Source organism: Natator depressus, chromosome 27 (genome assembly GCF_965152275.1).
Source record: "Natator depressus isolate rNatDep1 chromosome 27, rNatDep2.hap1, whole genome shotgun sequence".
NCBI classification, from domain to species: Eukaryota; Metazoa; Chordata; order Testudines; family Cheloniidae; genus Natator; species Natator depressus.
The window spans coordinates 11,701,907-11,721,330 of NC_134260.1; the positions used below are offsets into that span (position 1 = coordinate 11,701,907).

General features: G+C 53.5%; 1 protein-coding gene across 11 annotated transcripts in view; it reads right to left on the minus strand.

Annotated features, from left to right (window-relative positions):
• SRCIN1 (SRC kinase signaling inhibitor 1) overlaps window positions 1-19,424 on the minus strand; it is a 180,503-nt gene that overhangs the window by 142,658 nt on the left and 18,421 nt on the right. For 8 of the 11 annotated variants that reach the window (XM_074940901.1, XM_074940899.1, XM_074940905.1 and 5 more), the window contains exon 2: window positions 13,221-13,283. The exons of the other annotated variants lie outside the window; for them this stretch is intronic. In XM_074940901.1, the coding sequence (XP_074797002.1) occupies window positions 13,221-13,283 (63 nt within the window). The remainder of the gene's footprint in view (window positions 1-13,220; window positions 13,284-19,424) is intronic. 11 annotated transcript variants of the gene reach the window in all.

The window sequence follows — 19,424 nt, forward strand, 5'->3', positions numbered from 1 at the left end:
ATCTGGGCGAGATGCTTAAATTAACAATTTACAAATAGCTTAATTGAGGTCCCGGATGCTCTCTTCCTGCTAAATGATTGCAAATTGTTCCCATGTATTGGTTTTTGTGATGTGAATTACAGGACCTGGACCACGATAAGGGCTTCAGTTCCTAATCACAGGGTGGCGCAGCCCTCACTTAAGTCAAGACTGGCTGGCAACAGAAGGCTTGTGTGTGCAGAGGAGAATGGCGGAGGACACAAGACAGCAGGGTTACAGCCGGGGGTGGCTGATAAATCCCCCCTGTGCAGATTGACTGGTGACCACGCACAGATCTGAAGCCACTGGCCAAAGGGAGCTTTTTTTATACGACTCCTCAGTAAGGGGAGTGTGGCAGCCAAGGGCCAAATTTTCAGCTGGTGGAAATCATTTGTGCCTGGAGCTACACTGATTTACATCCTTTGAGAACCCAGCTGTGCGCACGTGGAGGGTAGTGCAGGGTGCAGGGACTCAGGACTCCTGGGTTCTATTCCCAGCTGCCTTGTTACGAGACCTTGGGCACTTCCCCACTCCGGCAGGATTTCCAGCCCTGGGCTCGCACTGCTCCGTCCCGGGCCATTGGCATCAGTGGGAGCAGAGTTTGCCTCTGCTGAGTGCTTCTTAAATCCTCTCCCTTGTGTCTGTTTTTCCCCCACGTGCAAAATCAGGATGACCGGGCTTAATTCCTGAGATGTTGGTAAAACAGCTTCAGACCTGTCATCAGCATTATTATTAACTGTAGCTTCCCCACCTCCTCACGGGGTGCTGGGATCCACAGCTCCAAGGACGGGGGAAAAGACAAGCAACACCTACGGGGAATTTCAACGATTTACCCAGGAGAGGCTGGTCACCTAGACCCACCAGCTGTCAACTAAGAACAGGGATGAGCCACCCAGAAGCCTGAGAGTGAGGGAGATGCAGAGACTGGTCTGCCATTTCAGACAAAGCCTAGCGACAGTTCAGTGCATCTATTGCACATCCCCGGGCAAGGGGACTAGTTAAATATAGCATCCCATTTGCCACCTGTGAGCCCCCCGACATAGGGTTTATCTCTATTGCAGTGGTGGAGCCGCTCCCCATGGGGGTGACTTTCATGTGCCCTTCCCTTAATGGGTGGGTGGGTGGGGGGATGTCAGCCACCTGGGGGTTCCATTCCATGCACAGTGTCACTGCGGCTAAACCTGACCCTGGCACTCAAGGGCACCAGTGTCTGCATCAAGCTACTCAGCTCTCCGTCTAATTCCGGCGCATCAGACAGTAATTATAGATACATCAACGGCACTGACAGATTTGAAGCTCATCAGCCCTGCACCTGTCAATGTACAATTGCAGACACTTCTGAATATGGAACGGAGGGGGAGGGGGCTCCTCTCTGATCCTCCCCACCCTCCCTTTCCGCAGTCCTATGTTTTGCAACTGCTCTCTCTGCTGCTCTGATCCCAGGCTCTGGTGTAACCCAGGGTGCTGGTCTCTGCTCCCTGCCAAAGACAAAAGGAATCATAGAATCATAGAATATCAGGGTTGGAAGGGACCTCAGGAGGTCATCTAGTCCAACCCCCTGCTCAAAGCAGGACCGATCCCCGACTAAATCATCCCAGCCAGGGCTTTGTCAAGCCTGACCTTAAATGCAGCCCCCCCTGCTGCGGGTTACCCCAGCACTCAGAGCAGCCCACATTTAGGGATGCATTTCCCAACCCTAATGTCTGGTTTTAATTTTTTTACCCCGGTCTTGTCCACGCATGCTGGACTGCACCAGCCCATGCAAGCGCACCGGATCAGGCAGCTGGGCACCCGCATGTGCAAAATGGGTGCGTTCCCCAGGTCTGTGGGCTTGATTGGGACCTGCAGACAGCTGATGCTGAGGCTGAAAGTTTGAACCTCTGATCTCTGCCAGATTTTAGACGCTGCCTCTCTTCGCGGGCTGTGCGCAACGCTCCACGGCAGGGAAATACCTGCTGGATGTGGTGAGAGTTTTAGCGACAATGAGAAGAAGCATGGCCTTGTGGTCAAAGCACTGTCCTGGGGCTCAGGAAAATGGAGTTCCATTTCCCAGCTGTGCCACGGACTTCCCCTGTGACCTGGTGCAAGTCCCTCTTTGTGCCTTACTTCCCCATCTGTAAGGTGAGAGTAAGGATACTTCCCTACCTCACGAGGGGTGTGAGCAGCTCAGATAATCCAGGGCTGGGGGACCATGTGCACTAGCAAATTCCTAGATAGGTCCATGTGGCAAGGAGTCCCAGATGCCAGCACATCCAGGGTGAAACCCCTAAAACCAGCACATAGAACTGAAGGAAGCAGGGCTGCTTTCTACGCCCAAATGAAAACTCAAATTTCTCCAAAGACAGCATCCTTTCCTTCTCCCTGAGAGTCTGGTCTCTCTTTTAATAAACAACATCCCAGGACCCTGGACTCTCCTTGCATCACCTCTCAGTGCCTGCGATGCCCACGGTCTGACCGGCATGTCAGAGGCCCTGTGTGATGTCAGCAACCAGGAGAGCAGAACGACCTCGAGTGGGCGAGTGCTGTCTCAACCTCGGGATGCATTTGGATGCAAGAACGCTCCGCTGCCTTGTCACGTAGAAGACACAGGTGGGACACGTGCAGTGCTCCCGGCCCGTGCTCCTTCCTTGGCAGAGAGGGGGGAAAGGAAAAGCACTGTCCATTTCGATCTCTGCCCAGGGTGTGCAAACGCCGGGCCTGCTGCCCCAGCCAAGACGCTGCTCAGCCTTCCTGGAATGCAACCCCCATCCGGCTGGTTCGCTTTCACTCCCCTTCACCTTAGTGGGAAGTGCCCTACATAGCTGTCATTAGAGGAAACAGACACTGGACGTGGTCTGAAGCTGCCTGGACAAGGTGCCAGCAGGATGAGTAGCACACAGAGCACAGGTCGCCAGGCATCAGCCGATGAACAGCTGAGCTGTCCAGCTGAAAGAGCAAACAGCAGTCTATGGAAGTGGGGCCACTAAGCAGGCTTGGGGAGTTGGAGAGGGGGAAGAGATCCTTTCAATCCAGCCTACCGTCAGCTCTACTGCTACAGACCGGGGGTCTGGGAGTAGGCAGTGTGCCCCAAGTCCATAGGTGTCACTTGACTTCTGAATTGGGGGGGCAGCTCCAGTCAAGCCAATGGGGTTGCGCATCGGGGGGCAAATTCCACACCCGCCCGAGGCTTGCAGTTGGGGGTAATGCCCCCCCCATCCCCCTTCTGGCCGTGGTGAAAGATACACTGTACGTGAAGTGGGAAAAGCCCCTGGGAATCTGAACACCACCACGGCGGGCCTGATTCCCCATTGTCCTGCACCTCGTGTAACCACGGACACCAGTGCAAAGCAGGTGTGAAGCACGAGCAGGTCAGAAGGGGAGCATCTTACAGCCACTCGCAGTTCTTTGTTCTAATCCCTCATCGAGCCCCCACCTGCACCGTTCCTGTCACCACTCCATGCGCAGCTGGCTTTGAGTAAGGGTTCTGGTCACACCGAGCTTCGTAACCGGCTGCCTTGGCTTTTCCCCTCATGTTAATAAACTGTCCGGCCATAGGAATCTGGAACCCTCCCCAGCCCCAGATTCTGGGTGTGATTCAGCAACACCGTCTCTCCCTCCTCTCTGGCTTGGAGAGGCGCTGATAAGGAAAGAGACCCTCCCCAAGGTTGCCAGAAAGGTGACAGTCACAGTGAGCTCACCACTCTTCTGATCTGCCAGTGGTCCAGTGTCAACGCAAGTCCTCTGGCTGCTGGTTGCGTGGCCACACCTCCGCTGACCCCAGTTCAGCCACTTCATTCAACTGCTAGCTTCTACTCGGCGGGTCCCAGGGCTAACCTCACCCATTCCCGGCCTCCACAAGCTCTCATCCTCTTCCTCCACCTAAAAGAGGCACATGGCCCCAGGTACCCCCAGGCCTGGGACACACTCCCTGAACTCCCCAGGGGACAATCCGGGATGGCGGGAGCTCGTGTTATGCTTAGAGTCACAGCCAAGGCTCTAGAGAAGCCAATTAAAAATAACAACTGAGTTTACTGACGGAGATGAATTCAAGGGGGCGTCAGCGGGAGAGAGGGAGCTAGAATTCACCCTCTGAAATTGGGAAGCAGAAAAGAGGATGTTACTAAGAAGAACCCACTCTACAATGTGGGGGAGGCGGGGAGGCTTGAGTCAAGATTTCGACAGTACTTTGGACTGGCTGCCCTGTATCCCATGGTGCCCCTCCTCTGACCAGCTTGGCTTTCTATTGCAATTTACCACCGGAAATCCATTCTTCCCCAGTCAGACAGTTCTGCCCTCAGATAAGCACACACACGCCTCGGGTGGAGTCCGAGGGACACCTCACTCACACAAACAGCAGAGCAGAATTTACCTCCAATTCTTCCTTTAAAAAGACGTGGCTTTATTTGACTGCATTACACACAGACAAATGAACATACGGGTCACAGAGGGCTGCGAAAAACAGGATCCTGAAACCCCTATTATCCCAAACAATTTCTGGCCCATCCCCCTGCCTAAGGCTGAACGTTATTATCTCCATTACGCAGATAGGGAAGTAATGCACAGCGAGGCTAAGTGACTTGCCCAAGGTCACCCAAGACATCTGGGGCAAACCAGGAACTTGAAGCCAGGTCCACTCGAGCTCTAGGCTAGTGCTCCAACCACTGGGCCGTCCTAGTTTAAATTGATGCTGGCCATCACAGTCCAACCACTGCTGTACGTAACACGCTGGAGCTGGGTGTGAATAACCATCTCACCACTAATTTACACCAGCTGGGGATCTGGCCCAATGCACCTACAGTCACTGCAGTTCTTTTAATAACACAGACTGGAGCCGAGAGGCGAGGCCTGCCTGGCTGCCCGCATGCAATGCTGCCCCTCTGCAATGAGGGAAGGGGCAACAGACGACAGGAGTGGGTCCCAGCGGGACGCTGCAGTTAGAAGGCTTAGACCACATCAGACAGGAGAGGAGGAGGGAGGCTAGGCTGGCTTGTTGTTGGTTTGTTGATTTTTTTTTTCTTTGTTGGGAAAATGGTAATTTTAATTAAAAGGCAAACGAGCGCTCTGGAAATTGACTTGAAGCACAGAGTTATTAAGAAGCTGTTGATGCTGTGAATTATTCCTCCCTGGGTCGCCCGCCAGGGGAGGGCGATTAGATGGGATCAGCTGCATTAATGTCCCATTTCTGTGAGCGCAGGGAAAGGAAAGGGCTGGGGCAGAATCCCTGAGCAGTTCAGGCCGGAGGACGGGCCCCACACATGTTCACAGCGCCTTGGGGAAGAGGGGATCTCCTTTCCCATGGCCTCAGTGTCATTACTTGGCCCAGCCCCAGCCATGCCAGGGGCCTCCAAACACTTTGCCAGCGGGACTCAGCAAAGCTTTCCACTGCCTGCTGGGAAGCTGAGACCCATCCGGCAGCTGGCTACTTTGGGTCAAACAGCAAGTTAGGGACCAGAACCTAGCTCCTAAGACCAGCCGGCCTGAAGGCGCCACTGTGATCACAGAGCCTGACCTCCTGTGCAACACAGACCAGAGGACTGCCCTGAATTCATTCCGGTTCGAACCAGAGCATCTCCCTTCAAATGGTTCTTCATTTACAAATGGCCAGTGATGGAGAACCCACCCCACTGGAAGAAGTCTTTCCAATGTCCAGTGCCTCTTGTTTCCAGTCTGAATTTGTCTAGCTTCAACTTCCAGCCATTGGCTCGCGTCAGACCTTTGCCTGCGAGATTGAAGAGCCCACAGTACGTATTTGTTTCCCATGTAGGCGCTTCACCCTGTAACCTTCCTTTGTTAGGCTAAACAGATTGGGGTCCTGGAGTCTATCACTATAAGGCCTGCTCTCCGAGCCTTTAATCACTGGCTTCCAGCATGCGGCTATAACCCTTCCAGTGCCGATCCTCAGCAGTCTCCGAAGGCTGTCCAAATGATCTCATCACTCTCCCCTGCTCTTTCATGTTCTGCAGACCAGATGAAGGTGCCCAGCGATGGAGCTGCCCAAGGGGCTGGCTGGGTCAACCTCAGCCTGACCCTCTCAGGTCAGCATCCCAATGAGGCAGCGGTTTAAGGGTACACAGCCATGCTGCACAATGGCAGAGGGCAGGGAAATAAAGAAACTGCACTGGGAATCTGAAGTCCTTAATGGGAACATTCCCAGAGTTAAAACTTGGTTAATGCCCCGGCCCTTAGGAAAGCAATAGGAGGGGTAAACGTTTCAGAAACCTCTCAGTCAAGCACCCCTGGGAAAATGAGAAAGTCGGCGCCTGTGACTTCTGGCCTTAAAGTCTGTGACTCTATTCATCAATCATTTGTCCTGCAGTGGCGCCTAGAAGCTCCAATCCTGGACCAGGGCTCCCCCGCGCTTGGTGCTGTATAAACACAGAATAAAAAGACAGCCCCTTCCTATGGCGCTTACAGTCAGTATACAACAAGAGATGGATACACACAGACAGGGGAGTGGAAGGAAACAAGGAGACAATACTAGTCAGCAGGATAGGCCATGATCTCCATACACCAGCGGCCTAACCACTGTCCAGGGTTAGTAGCCATCACAGGAAAGGAGGGACTGATGCTGATGCTATTTGTGAAATGTGAGCGCCCACACGTTCAGAGGGAGATTGAAGCTCCATTATGTTGGGCACTGTACTGAGAGAGGCCAAACAGATGAAGGAAGGATTATTATCATCTGTGCTGTACAGATGGGAAAACTGAGGCGCAGAGCAATTAAGTGATTCACCCAACGTCACACAGAGTGTCAGTGGCAGAGCTGGGAAGTGACCCAAGGTCTCTTAAGATGCTTTCACCACACGGTCACCCTAGCCATTCACACAGATCTCACTGTTCTCCACAAGCACAACCAGCCAAGTGGGGTCAGAGTAAGACCTCGTCTCATACACCATTGCTCACGTTAGCCCCCACTGAAGGACTGGACTACCTAGCAAGCACCACAGGCTGCCAGAGGCATCAGCTATCCTGCTGCGAAGCTGCCAGAGGCCTTCGCCCGGTGCCCGGATTGGGATTTGAGCTTGCTGGTAATAAGGTGCAATTGGCTCTTGATGGCCTTCCCTCATTTCTAGACAATTACTCATCCCGGCCAAAAGGAGGATCTGCGGTGGACGAGAACAACATGAGCGCCGTAAAAAAAAACCAGCGAATTTAGCCAAGAGGGCTGCCTCCTAAATGGGAGACAAAGCCACACAAATCAGGTGGCGGTTAATTATTGAAATCATTAACGAGCTGCTGGGATGAAGAGGAGCAAGCAGTGGAATTGTTCCCACCCAGCTTCCCTTTCCACTGCACTTCCTACCCATGACCAGCCCAGGGCAGTCTCAGCTTGCCAGCCCCTCCTGCCTGCCAGATCTAGGCATCTGCTCCGCCAGCGGGCCAGGGCCAGGTAGGCAGCTGATGAGCTGATGGGAAGAGGCAGATGCATGCCCTGCGGCAGGGCTGTTAGAAAAACGTAGCAGGTCTTTCCCCCCGTCTCTTTGAAGTTCAGGCCGACGGGGCTTATTAGAAAGGGTGCTGTGAGCACATGGCTTGGTTGGAAAGCGACTTGTTTTCCACTGCGCATTTGGCGGGTGGGTTTTTCATTTGGCTTCTCAGGTGGTTGGAGAAAGTGGGGTGGGTTTGTTTAGCCTCCTCGCATCCACAACGCAGGCGGGGGGCACACAGGGTTGGCCCAGCCTCTGGGCAGGATGCTGCATTACAGCACGGGGACGTGTCACGCCCAAGGTCGCCGTTGCCAGGCCCGGGCCTGGCTGGCACATCAGCATCAAAGAATTTGGTGCAAGGTGTAAGGACTATTCATCTCCCGCTGTGGAGTAGGGTGTGGGCGTTCAGATAGAATACTCTGGGAAGAGTCTCCTTTCGACACTGGGCCAATGCATCAATTGGATTATTAGTATTAGGTGTATTACGGTAACATGCAAGGTGTGTCCACACTGCATTATAAACCCAGGTCTAGGGGACCTGGGCTTGTGGACTCGGTGTTTCTAAAGCCTGTAAACCCAGTTTACAATTGCTGGACCTGGGTCTCACAGCCATACTGATGTGTTCATGCTGCACTGCGTGGAACGTCTGACTCAGGTCTGCGGCTAGAGCTGCGTCCACACTGCAAAATGACAGGGTTCGGACCCGAGTCTCAGCAGGGCTTGGGTTTGACCCTCCCCCTAGCAGGGTCCGAGGACCCGTGTCCTAAGTGCTCGCTGATCTGAGTCAGCCTGATTTGTGTGTGGATGGAAACGGGACTTGGGCTCAAACCTGAATTGCAGCCCAGGCTTCGTGTGCAGGTAGCTAGCCCCCTAGGATATGTCTACACTGGAGAAAAAAAATAACTCAGCAGGGAGTCTCAGAGCCTGGGTCAACTGACTCCAGCTTGCGTTATGGGGCTACAAATAGCTACACAGACGTTCCTGCTTGGGCTGCAGCCTGGACTTTGAGACCCGCTCCCCTTGCTGAGTTTCACAGCCCGGGCTCCAGCCTGCATGGGAACCTCTACACGGCTACTTTTAGCCCCATAGCATGAGCTCCATGAGCCTGAGCCAGTTGACCCGGCTCTGAGACTCGCTGCCGCGGGGAGGGGTTGGCAGTGCAGCCACACCCCTGGAGACCCCAACTGAGCTCAGGGCCTCGTTGCGCTGGGCGCTGCACAGACACAGAGAGCGTGATCCATGCCCCAGAGAGCTCAGAGTATAAATAGACAAGAGAGGCACAAACAGGGCTGGTGACTGGTTTCAGGGAAGGGAAATCAACTCTACACCTAAATCCTCTTAAGGGCCTTTCTTTGGGGCATTGCTTATTGTCCCGCTGCTCACAATCCTCAGAGGCCTCCCTGCCTCAACCTGGGCCAAAGGACACATTCTTCCCCCGTATGCCTGATACCCCCGCTCCTTATATATCCATGTGATAGGCAGTGGTTGCTTCTTAACCCTTTCCAGGCTGCTGCTTTGACCTCGTCACCGGTGGGAGAAAGGAAGGATGATTATCCTCATTTAGTGGTGGGAACTGAAGCCCAGAGACATGTGGGAGGGCATGTTTCAAAAGACCCATAATCAGCTCCAGCTATTTGAATACTGGCCCAAAGTGTCACAGTAGGAACCTGCTACGGGCTGCTGAAAATCCAGCCCTCATGGCCTTGCCCAAGGTGTGTGTGACCCAAGGACCCCGGACACCAACTGGCGGAGGGTGCAGGGGTACAGGGATCCCATGGGTTCACCAAAAGGGATCATGAATGGTGTGTACCGAAAGCCTGCGCCACACGAGACGTATGGACGGAAAATATGGGAGGAGTTACAGACACGTACTAAAAAGCACGTTCTCTAGGTCTGTAGCTAACATCAGGTCACTCAAAGGTAGCTCATCTTGAGACAAACTGCTCCAGGCAGGGGCTGGGAGATGCTTCTCTCCCTGGAGGACCATTGTGTATTGTGCATCAGACAATAGGTGTCTGGGAGCATTCTGAGCCACGAGCTGGTGCAGCCTTCCGAAGGGAGTGAACAGGCCGAGGGAAACATCCATGGAGGTGAACATCAGAGGTCTGTTATGGTATGTTTGGGGGTGCAGCACCCTTCCACACATGCAGACAAGTTGCCAGCGGGCTTGGTCTTAGGGAAGGGAGATCTCAGCCAACCTGGCTGAGAATGCTGGGAAAGGGACTTGGGATAAGTGGTCTTGCAGGAGGAGGGGGGATGCCTTGTGAGGTAGAAAGCACGTTATGATTTTTGTCTCTGGAGCTATTTGTTTCCAATATTCTTAGCGTCTATCGCCTGAACGACAGGATAAACATATTCCTGGCATCACTGGGTAGATACCTCCGAGTGCTGGGTGCTAAGCGGGGTGGAGATTCCGAGCTCCACCTTGCAAGCTGGGGTGAACGATGCCTTTGGGAGCAGGGAGTCTGAGAGCTCTGGGCGGGCACAGTGGAACAGGGGCTGGGAGCTCCAGAGGGGTGGTTGGAGGACTCGGAGGTGGGCGTGTGCCTATCACTGACCGGTACAGGGTGAGGAAGGCCTGTGGAGGCCTGGCAGGCAGTGCTTGGGGTGGCAAAGGCTGGTGGAGTCGGGAAGCTGGTACACAGCCAGCACAGACAAGACTTCCCCACGACAAGGGCAGGTGCCTCCTGACTCTAGGTACTCCCGGGAAGAGTGACAGCTGGGAACTGAAGCTGGACCTCCTGGGTCCCAGTCCAATGTCCTAACCTCTAGATCACCCTTCCTTTTGGCTCTCACTGGACTGTTTTTTACATACCCTAAGTACTGACCAGCACATCTTAAAACTCAAAACCCCACACCCCATCACCACAACTGCTATGTTTTCAGGGCACATGGAGCATTTTGACAACACGATGACATTTGGTGGCTGTGGGTGGCAATTCTGGGACCTGGAACCAACGCAGAAGCACTGGGATGAGTGGCAGACCTACACTGGACCTGCTTTAATGCCTGGACATGCACGGGACAAGCCCCTCCAAATTGGGATTGACTCTTGCAAGAAAACCACAGGCTCCCACCGCCAGGTGCACTGGTTCCAAGATTCACTTCATGTGCAGCCCCAAGGAAACAAGCTTGCAACCTGCTTGCCAGCTGAGCATCAAGGACGCAAACCTTTCTGAGACAGGAGTTTAACTTCATGTACAATTCTGGGACCACAAGCAAGACAAAGCAAAGTTCACAGCCCCCAGTCAGATTCCTACTTGGACACAGGGGATTAGCCATTCGCTGCTCTCCTAGCTGGCTAGCCCCACTCAGGTGTCAGGATAACGGGTTATGGTACAGGTCAACAAGCCGTCTGCACGGACGACACTAAAAAGTATCCCGCTGTCCCGTTGTCTTGGATGTTCCATCCAGAGGGCAGAGCTGTGGACTAGGGGCCAGTATTGCTTCTGCAGCCACACACTTGGTCCTTCCCTTCTTTCTTCAGTGGCACAGCGAAGCAAAAGCTGACCCCTGTTCTCAGTGCCCACACAGACCCAGGGCAAGCCTAGGTAGAGCAACATTTCAAACAGGCCCCCAAACAACGAGCCCCAGCACAGTGGCTAGGTCACATTCACCCCATCTTACCGATGGGGGAATTGAGACGAGAAATTGCCTGAAAAGGTCACATGCTAAGTATGACGCAAAGCCAATGCCTGCCCTAGACACTGGGCCTAGATTCAGTGGCTCACAGGCCATGCCCCCTGTCACGGAGTGTGGGGGAGTCCAGGCCCTGCACCCCTCTTCCTGGGATTCACTGAGACTCTCAGCCAGCCAGTAAAACAGAAGGTTTATCGGACAACAGGAACACAGTCCAAAACAGAGCTTGTGGGTACAACCAGGACCCCTCAGTCAAGTCCTTCTGGGGGAGCAGGGAGCTTAGACCCCAGCCCTGGGGTTCCCTGCGTTCCTCCACCCAGCACCAAACTGACACTAAACTCCCCCAGCAGGTTCCTTTCTGCAGCCTCTGTTCACATTCCTGGGCAGAGGTGTTACCTCCCCCTCCCCCTCCTGGCTCAGGTGACAGGCTCTCAGGTCTCCCATCCCCAGGGCACATTCCCAGGTCAACACTCCCCACTCCCTGCTGCGTCACATCCTCACACCCCTGACCAAGGACTCAGAACAGGGTAAGATCCCAACCCACAGCCTCCTCTCCAACCTCTCTCCAAGGGTTGGACTCTCCTCCCACTATCTTCATGCACGGAGGCCTGGCTCCCCCAGCATTTTGCTGGCTTTGATTGTTGCATCTCCAGTCCTTCCCCACCAGCCACAATCGGGTTTAAAGCCTTGCTTACACTGGGAATGCAGCCGCCAGTGCAAACCCGGCGGACAGACAGACATACCAGCGCACGCACCCACGCAACTTACCCTCCTTCACACTAGCATGTGCACCACGAGCGTAGAAACTACGAGTCTGTCCTCACCGCAGCCAGCGGTGCGACTGCAGCACGTGTAGACGGACCTGAAATAGCTTTGAGCTGTCCAAGCCCGCCCGGGACCCTGGGTATGAACTCGAGTGGCTAGCGTCTGCTGCCGCCGCTTCACTGTTATTCGAGCTAGCTACATCCAAGCGAGCTCAGGTCTGTCGACGCTTGCTGCATCTCTGACTGCGGTGTAGACAGACCCAGTATTGACACTAGTACAGCTAGAGAAGCGGCTCAAACCCCTGAGGGAGCAAGGTGTGAAGTCCCTGGCCCCACCGAAGTCGACAGCAAAACTCCCAGGGGGACTTCAATAGGGCCAGGATTTTAGCCAAGGCTTTAGTTAAGATAAATACAACAAACGATGACTGCGTGACGATAGCTGGTGTGTGTCATTTCTGGATCTACCCTTGAAGAGAAATGAGGCAAAGGACAAGAAGCCGCGTGAGGAGGGCTGTAGATCCTACCTCCCCCCCTTGCAGATATTCAGAGGGTGAGATCACAGAGATCCTCCCGGTAGAGAGCGTTATCAGGAAGGGGGTGCAGAAAGCGCAGGAGCACCGCGGCATCGAGGCCTGTCTTTTGCCGGCAGACACAGCAGCACGACGTGATGGATTTGGAGACATTATTATTATTTAAAATCCTAGCCCCTGCTCCTGATTGACAAGAGTCTAATGCAGTTTTCACTTAAAAAAAACCCAAAACCCCGTTTAAACTTTTGCTGTAGCTGTCTCTCCGCAAAGGAAAACACCCAGAACATTGGAGGCCAACAGATGCCATAGAAATATAATCTATTATTTTGACAGACCCAGCAGGGGTTGCTGCTGAACAGACTCGGGTGAATTTCACTTGCTTCTGAGTTTTGTTTTAAACGCTCCCTGCACTGCACCTTGCCACAACTGCTTGGCTAAGGGTTCTGCCTCTTCACATGACGCCAACTGGATCGAGAGGTTTCTCTCTCTGTATCCGCCCCTGCCATCGACTTGCCCCCTCCACCCGGGAGGGAGAACGTGGTGGCTTTAGTGGTACAGAAATCAAGGCCCATCCCTATAGGATCCCACATTCCAGGCTCTTCCCCCCCACATCAACAAGGAACAGGTGCTGGCTTCACATGGCCTTAATATCTGACAATACTGTTCTGGGGCACTGGCCCTCAGGCTTCCCACGGAGTGTAGCCAAGAGCAGCGGGGAAGGGTTTAGTGCTGAGTGATTCTGCAATAGTCAGCTGAGAGTTTGGGGGTGGGGAGAGGGAGGTGGAGGTGAAACATTAAACATTCAACAAGAGGGGCGGGGGGGACACACACTGCCAGCCCTCCTCCCCCCGACATTTACTAACCTGGTGACTTTAAACAAAGGGAACAGAGTCCTGGCTTCTTTCCACCTGCAACTCGATGGAGCCCTGGTTAAGGACAGGAAAGGAGGAAATTCATGAATGAACACGACCCAGAAGGCAAAGTTTGCCAGGGATGGAGGGGTGGAGAGAATAAATGAATAAATCAGGCTAAATGGAGAGAAAACACAAGCGCAGCAGGAGAAAGGATCCGATACGTAAATAAAATCAGTGAATGACGGGAAGGAGAGAACGGCTGGAATTTTACAGCCTTGTGGTCTCAGCTCACCACCGGCTCCATGTAACGAGCAGGCAAGGAGCATGGCAAGCATATGCACATAGACACAGTACCTACGTGGTACCATTCGCATGCCCAAGCATGGATGGAGAGATCCATTTACCACTAGTCACGCAGACATGACTCGCACGCCTGCCAGCTCCCTCCTGTCCACACACAGAGAGCACTGCTCCCTCACATACTAAAACACACACACACACACACAGACACACACACACACACGTACAAACAGAAGACGAGGGTTCAGAAGGTCTGCTGGTACATTTACAACCAGAGAGTCAGTGGCCTGCTTTGATCTCTTTACACAGCCAGGCCCTTGGAGGAAAGCCAGGACACTATAAATGCGGCTGTCTGGTAGTCAGAAGGGAGAGGTGCCTGACTGGAGACAGAGCTCCCTATACAGTTACCAGAGGGTTGGATCCAGATGACTTCTCTTGGAGTTCCTGCGTTTCAATAACCCCCAGTCACACTGTGCCTTTTCTTCAAAACCTGGAGGATTCGAAGAGAAAATAAACCCAGAACACCGGCTTACAGAAAACCTTTGTTGCTGGACCAGATGGCCCACTCCACCTGTGTGTGTGTGTGTGTGTGTGTGTGCGCTTGCACACAAGCGTTTTTGGGTGTGGGTGTGCATACACACATATATATTGGGGGAGCAGGGTTAGGAAAACACAGAACTCTCCATAGATAAAGAATAAACACCTTTAAAAACTAGGGGCCAGACCCTCACCTGGCACAGCTGGTATGGCTCCACACTGAAATCAACAAGGCTACGCTGATTTACACCAGCGGAGGATCTGGCCTCAGGCCTTTTTTTTTTTTTTTTTTTTGGCATCATTTGGGAATCATTGAACCCCCAACTCTGTGGTTATGGCCACCCGCCCTGCCTTACAGAGAGGCACCAGGGGCCAAGTGGATTCAGATCCGTTATTTACCCCAGAGCACAGTGGTGAGCAAAAGGAGAACCGGACTGAGAGAAAAACTCCCGGCTATGAGCACGGTCCTACGCCCTGACTGCCACATCCCCGGAGGGGAGTCTACAAATAAGCCACTGTCATAACACATACCAGACAATCCCCCTCTCCCTCAAGGCCTGGACAAGCTCTGTAATAAATCCTCCAGCTTCCTCTCCCTTGGCTTCCTGATCAGCCCAAGGCTGGACAGGTCTCTTTCGAAGGTCCTTCTCCAGCGGAGAACTCGCAGTACAGTGATGCTCTGAGAATCCCCTCAGCGGTGACCCAGAACGCACGGACCATGATGATGCCCGAGTTGGAGCTGGGACACGGCTGAGCCTGAATTAGCCGCCATAAACTGTTGCTCACAGAAGGCTGAGTCTGCCTTCCCCACCATGGAGTTAGCTGTCTGCCATGGTGCGCGTAGGGGGGATGATGCGCATTTCAGGGCAGGTGGCGATAAACCCGCCGAGTTCGTACGCCTCCATCCTGCCACATGCAGACGCCCGGGTCCTGCCACATGCCGAGCCAGGCATCGTTATCGTTACGGCAGATCCCACGGCATCGCCACCATCGGGAGCCGTCATGCCACAGGCCCCACCCTGCCGGACAAACTCTGCCTGTGGCTCCCGGCAACCACTCAGCAATCGCGGCCTTCGGGTTGGTTTTCTGATCCTCGTATTGTTCCGAGCTGGGCTATCCCTGACGTGATTGTTACGAGCAAATGAAACCCCAGCACCAAGCAGGCTCTTCTTTAAACTCTGGGTGGCTGTATTTAGCGGTGGGCGCACACACCCCCTCTCCACCTGAGCTGGAAACATTGCACGGGAGGGTTAAAGGTCTCGCCCCCCAGCTTCCTGATGGGCCTACGGACTAAAAAGCCTTTTGAACGGGATGCTTCTGAGTACAAGCTGTGCCAGGCGCATGGGACACATGGCCCCAGACCTCCCTTTGATCCTTTGTGTTTAGGGACTGGGGCTGTTGTTTTCTTCTCCCTTCTGCGTGCTTCAAGGCTGTGTGGCTTGGGGGCAGGGGCGGGGGGAGGCCTCGGCTCTCACAAGAGCCTCATTCTTTAAGGGCTGGCAGCGGCATTGGGGGGGGAGGGAGCTGCACCCAGCTCCAGCTCTGCTCTCCTCATGCATCTCTGCTGTTGCTGCTTGACATTCTCTTCTCTCCGCCCCTCCACGGCCCCCCCTTTGATCCCCGCTGTCCTCGCAGGGGCATCAGTCTTTCCATCACTGCCTTTCTGGGTCATGGCCCTGTGGGTTCACACAAGTGGCAAAGCAGGCCAGGGCCTTCTCCAGGAGTCCCCTCCCTCCCACCAGGGATGGTGTAACTAGGCCAATGAATACAGCCTGGGGAATGTGATAAACCCCCTTTACCGGGACAACATAAATCAATTGATCCGTGGCACCGAGTGAGACCCGATCTACACCGCAACCAGAACCAAGCTGGTGACCATAATGGCATATGTTACAGTGGCAGCATGGCCCAGTCGGCAGGAGTTGGAGTGGGACTAGCTAGGCGCTAATCCCCCCTCTGCCACTGACCTGCTGCATGACCTTGGGCAAGTCACTTCCACTCTCCATGCCCCCATTTCTCCTCCCATCCTTCATGGCGCTTGTCCATTGGGGCATTGCACAGCACCTAGCAAAATGCCCTGGTCTCAGCTGGGACCTCGAGGTGTTAATGTAACACACATAACCAGAAAGGTGCTAGTGTAGAGTTCAGATTGCTCTAGTGCGACCGGGCTAATGCCTCGGCAGACCGGGAGTGCCAAGGCTCGGACCAGGTTCTAAGGCCAAAACATTCCAACTTGGGTCCCTGCTGGTCGGTACCTAAATAAAAGCAGCCGGATTTTTCTGAAAGGTGCCAAGTGCCTGGGGATTTCAGCTGAAGTTGTGGGCACTCATTACCCCTGCAAAAATTGAAGCCGTTTTGGTCAATAACAGCCAGAGTTTCCTCACTCTTCCTCCCTGGGCCAGAGGCGAGTGGCAAGGAGGGCAGGATGGGACTCTGGCTCCAAATCAGCAACTAATAAGTCCATCCTGATTCAGCAAGGTACTTCAGCCCATGCTTCACTTTAAGCATGCACAAGTCCCATTATGGGGTGTCCATGCTAGGAAAAGGGGTATGTTCTTAGCATGTGCTAGTTAACACATGGGAACCAACATGAGGTAAAATCTTAGTGAAAACAAGGCAGCTTGTAGTTTTAACCCGTAGGTTAAAACTGGTCCAGGTACACTCTAGGCTCTCCCGTAGCCTTTACTTTGACCTGTGTGAAAGCTACAAACTGCCTTGTCCTCACTAAGGTTTGACTTCAGGTTAGTTACCAGCTGTTAGATAAAACAAAGTAAGAAGACAAGGCCATGGATTTCAATAGGACTTAAGCAGGTGGATGAGGAAAGATTGAAAAATCCACATCACTTTCTTTAATTTCCCTTCTCCCATGCAGATCCAGTGGAAAGGAAACAGAGAGAACATGCGAGTGAGAGAAAGGAGGAGGCATGGGGGGGAGACATTGCTAGCTTTCTTCACCCCGTGGAGACCTTGGGAACCATTAAAAACCTCTCTGAGACAAGCATGTGCTTAAGTGCTTTGCTGAAGCAGGCAAGGCAGTGTTGAAGCTAAATTGTGTTAGCTGCGGGTTGTTGCTGGAATTTTCATTCTTGGGGTGAGGGCGATGGGGTTAATTCGTTCTTGTAATTTTTCGAGCACAATGTCAAGGACGGTCAGACCTTGGCCGATCACTGGTAAGTAGAGGGTAGTAACTGGAACAGATAAGCATGGAGATGCCTAATTTTCACGCAGCCAAGTTTCAAACCGCAGGTCTTTTCTACCCTACAGCTTTTTCACCATTTGTTTAACTGGGTCCTGCCCAGATGAGGCTGTGGCCCCAGCATAGGTGAGACCTCGCTGAGTCACACTAGGAATTGGGAGAATCCGGGCTCACGAATGGATTTTGCAAAGTAGCGTGTAAACAAACAAAACACAATGGGGGGAAAACCCCAGCCAGACGACGGGATGCCTCCCGGAGCGTGCCCTGCTCACGTCTGTAGTTTGGGTTTAATTATTTACGGGATAATGTGCTAGGAGAACAGTTGTCGTTGTCATAGTTACTACGATAGCACTTGGGCCCAGATCCTCAAAGGTCTTTACTTTAATGCCCACCACTGAGATCAGGGCCCTGTTGCACTGCGGGATGCACGTGCACAAAGAGACACACCCTGCCCCAAAGAGCTTGCAGTCCAAACACACTCGACCGACAAAGGGTGGGAGGAAAGAACAATCATTACCCCCATTTCACAGATGGGAAACTGAGGCACCAAGAGATGAAGGGACTTGCTCGAGGTCACACATGGAGTGGGTGGCAGAGTGGGAAATTGGACTCAGCGCTCCTAAGCCCGTCCTGTGCCCTAACCACAAAACCGTCCTTTCTCTCCCTGACCTTGCCGCAGGAATGGAGTAATCCAGCCCTGCCTCTGCTAATAAACTGTTACGGATCTGTGCTGGCATGGGGACTCACCATTGTGTGCAGGTTCTACGAGTGTGTGTGTTGTGGGGGGATGGGGGATGAGTTCTTTCTGGTTCAGAAGGGGAGTGAAGAATGTCAAAGAGACTCCTTCCCATGACCTGCGGTCTCCTACTCACTTCTTAGGCTTTGCTTGGCTGGGGAGGGGAAAGGAGAGACGGGTCCAGGAATTTCCAGTTTGCAGTAATGCCATCGTTCCCTGCTATTGTATCTTTCAGCCAAGGGTCTCAAAGAGCAGTGCGGTCAAAAAGGTACCAAACTGGAGTCAGAACTCCTGGGTTCCAGGCTCAGCTCTGCCACTGAGCGACTAGGTGCAAGTCACTTCCCTGCCCTGTGCCTTGGTTTCCCCACCGGTGACATGGAAATAATGTTGATTCCCCTTCTCAAAGGGCTTGGACCCAAAAGGAAGAGGGCTAATTATTGTGAATGAAGTGTCACATCCCTCCCTGAGTTATCCCTGCTTGAGAAACGGACGCACGAAGAGGCCGAGTGACTCGCCCACGGTCATTCAGCGATACAATGGCAGCAACGAACTCAGGAGTCCTGGCTCCCAGCCCTCCTCCTACGGGCCCTGATTCAGCAAAGCACTTAAGCACACGTTTGCCTTTAAGCAGGGGTGCAATCCCATGGAAGGGCTCTGCTGGATCACGGCCCCAGTTGCTGGGCTGGGTTTCTGCCGGAAGGAATCACCATTCTGCAAAACTCCCCTCCACCATGACTGCCACGGGGTTGCGGCCCCGAGCCAAGGCAGCTGGGCTATGCTTTGCCTTCAGGCCTCACCATCAACCCCACCCCAAGGTGCAGGAGAAGGGGAATTTGCCCACAGACAATCACAAAGCAAATGTCAGGAATTTCTATTTACCCAAATACACACCAGAAGGCTTAGCTGAGCTCTAGACTGCACCCAGCCCCACTGAGCCACAAAGCAAGGTCTGGGTCTGACCGGGGTGTGGCAGGAGGGAAATGGAAACAACACAAGGAGCCACGGGGCCTAGGCAAGCTCCCCATTTTCATGGCCCCTGCAATCCAGTGCTCACCTTAGGGAGAGGTGAGCCCCCAGTAGCAAACAGCACACAGTCCTGGACCTGCAAGGGCTAATGCCAGGGAGAAGGGGCACGTGAGACATGGGGGCTGGGGGGAGTACGTCTAGTGGGGCAGCATCTGGGAGTTGCTCTTCTTCATTCCTCCAGAGAAAGGAGAGATGTGAGAGGAGTGGGGGGTACTCTCCTTCGCAGTGTCCTTGAGTGTCCTTTAGAGGCTTTGCTTTTCACGCAGTGCAGCGGATGAAGAAAGATTGAAAAATCCCAAATTGTTCTCTTCTTTGATTTCCCCACCCCCAACCCCAAACAGATCCAGTGGAAAGGGAATGGAGAGAAAGCGCAAGCGAGCAGAAGGAGGGGGGCGTGCGGGGGGAGCAATCGCTAGCT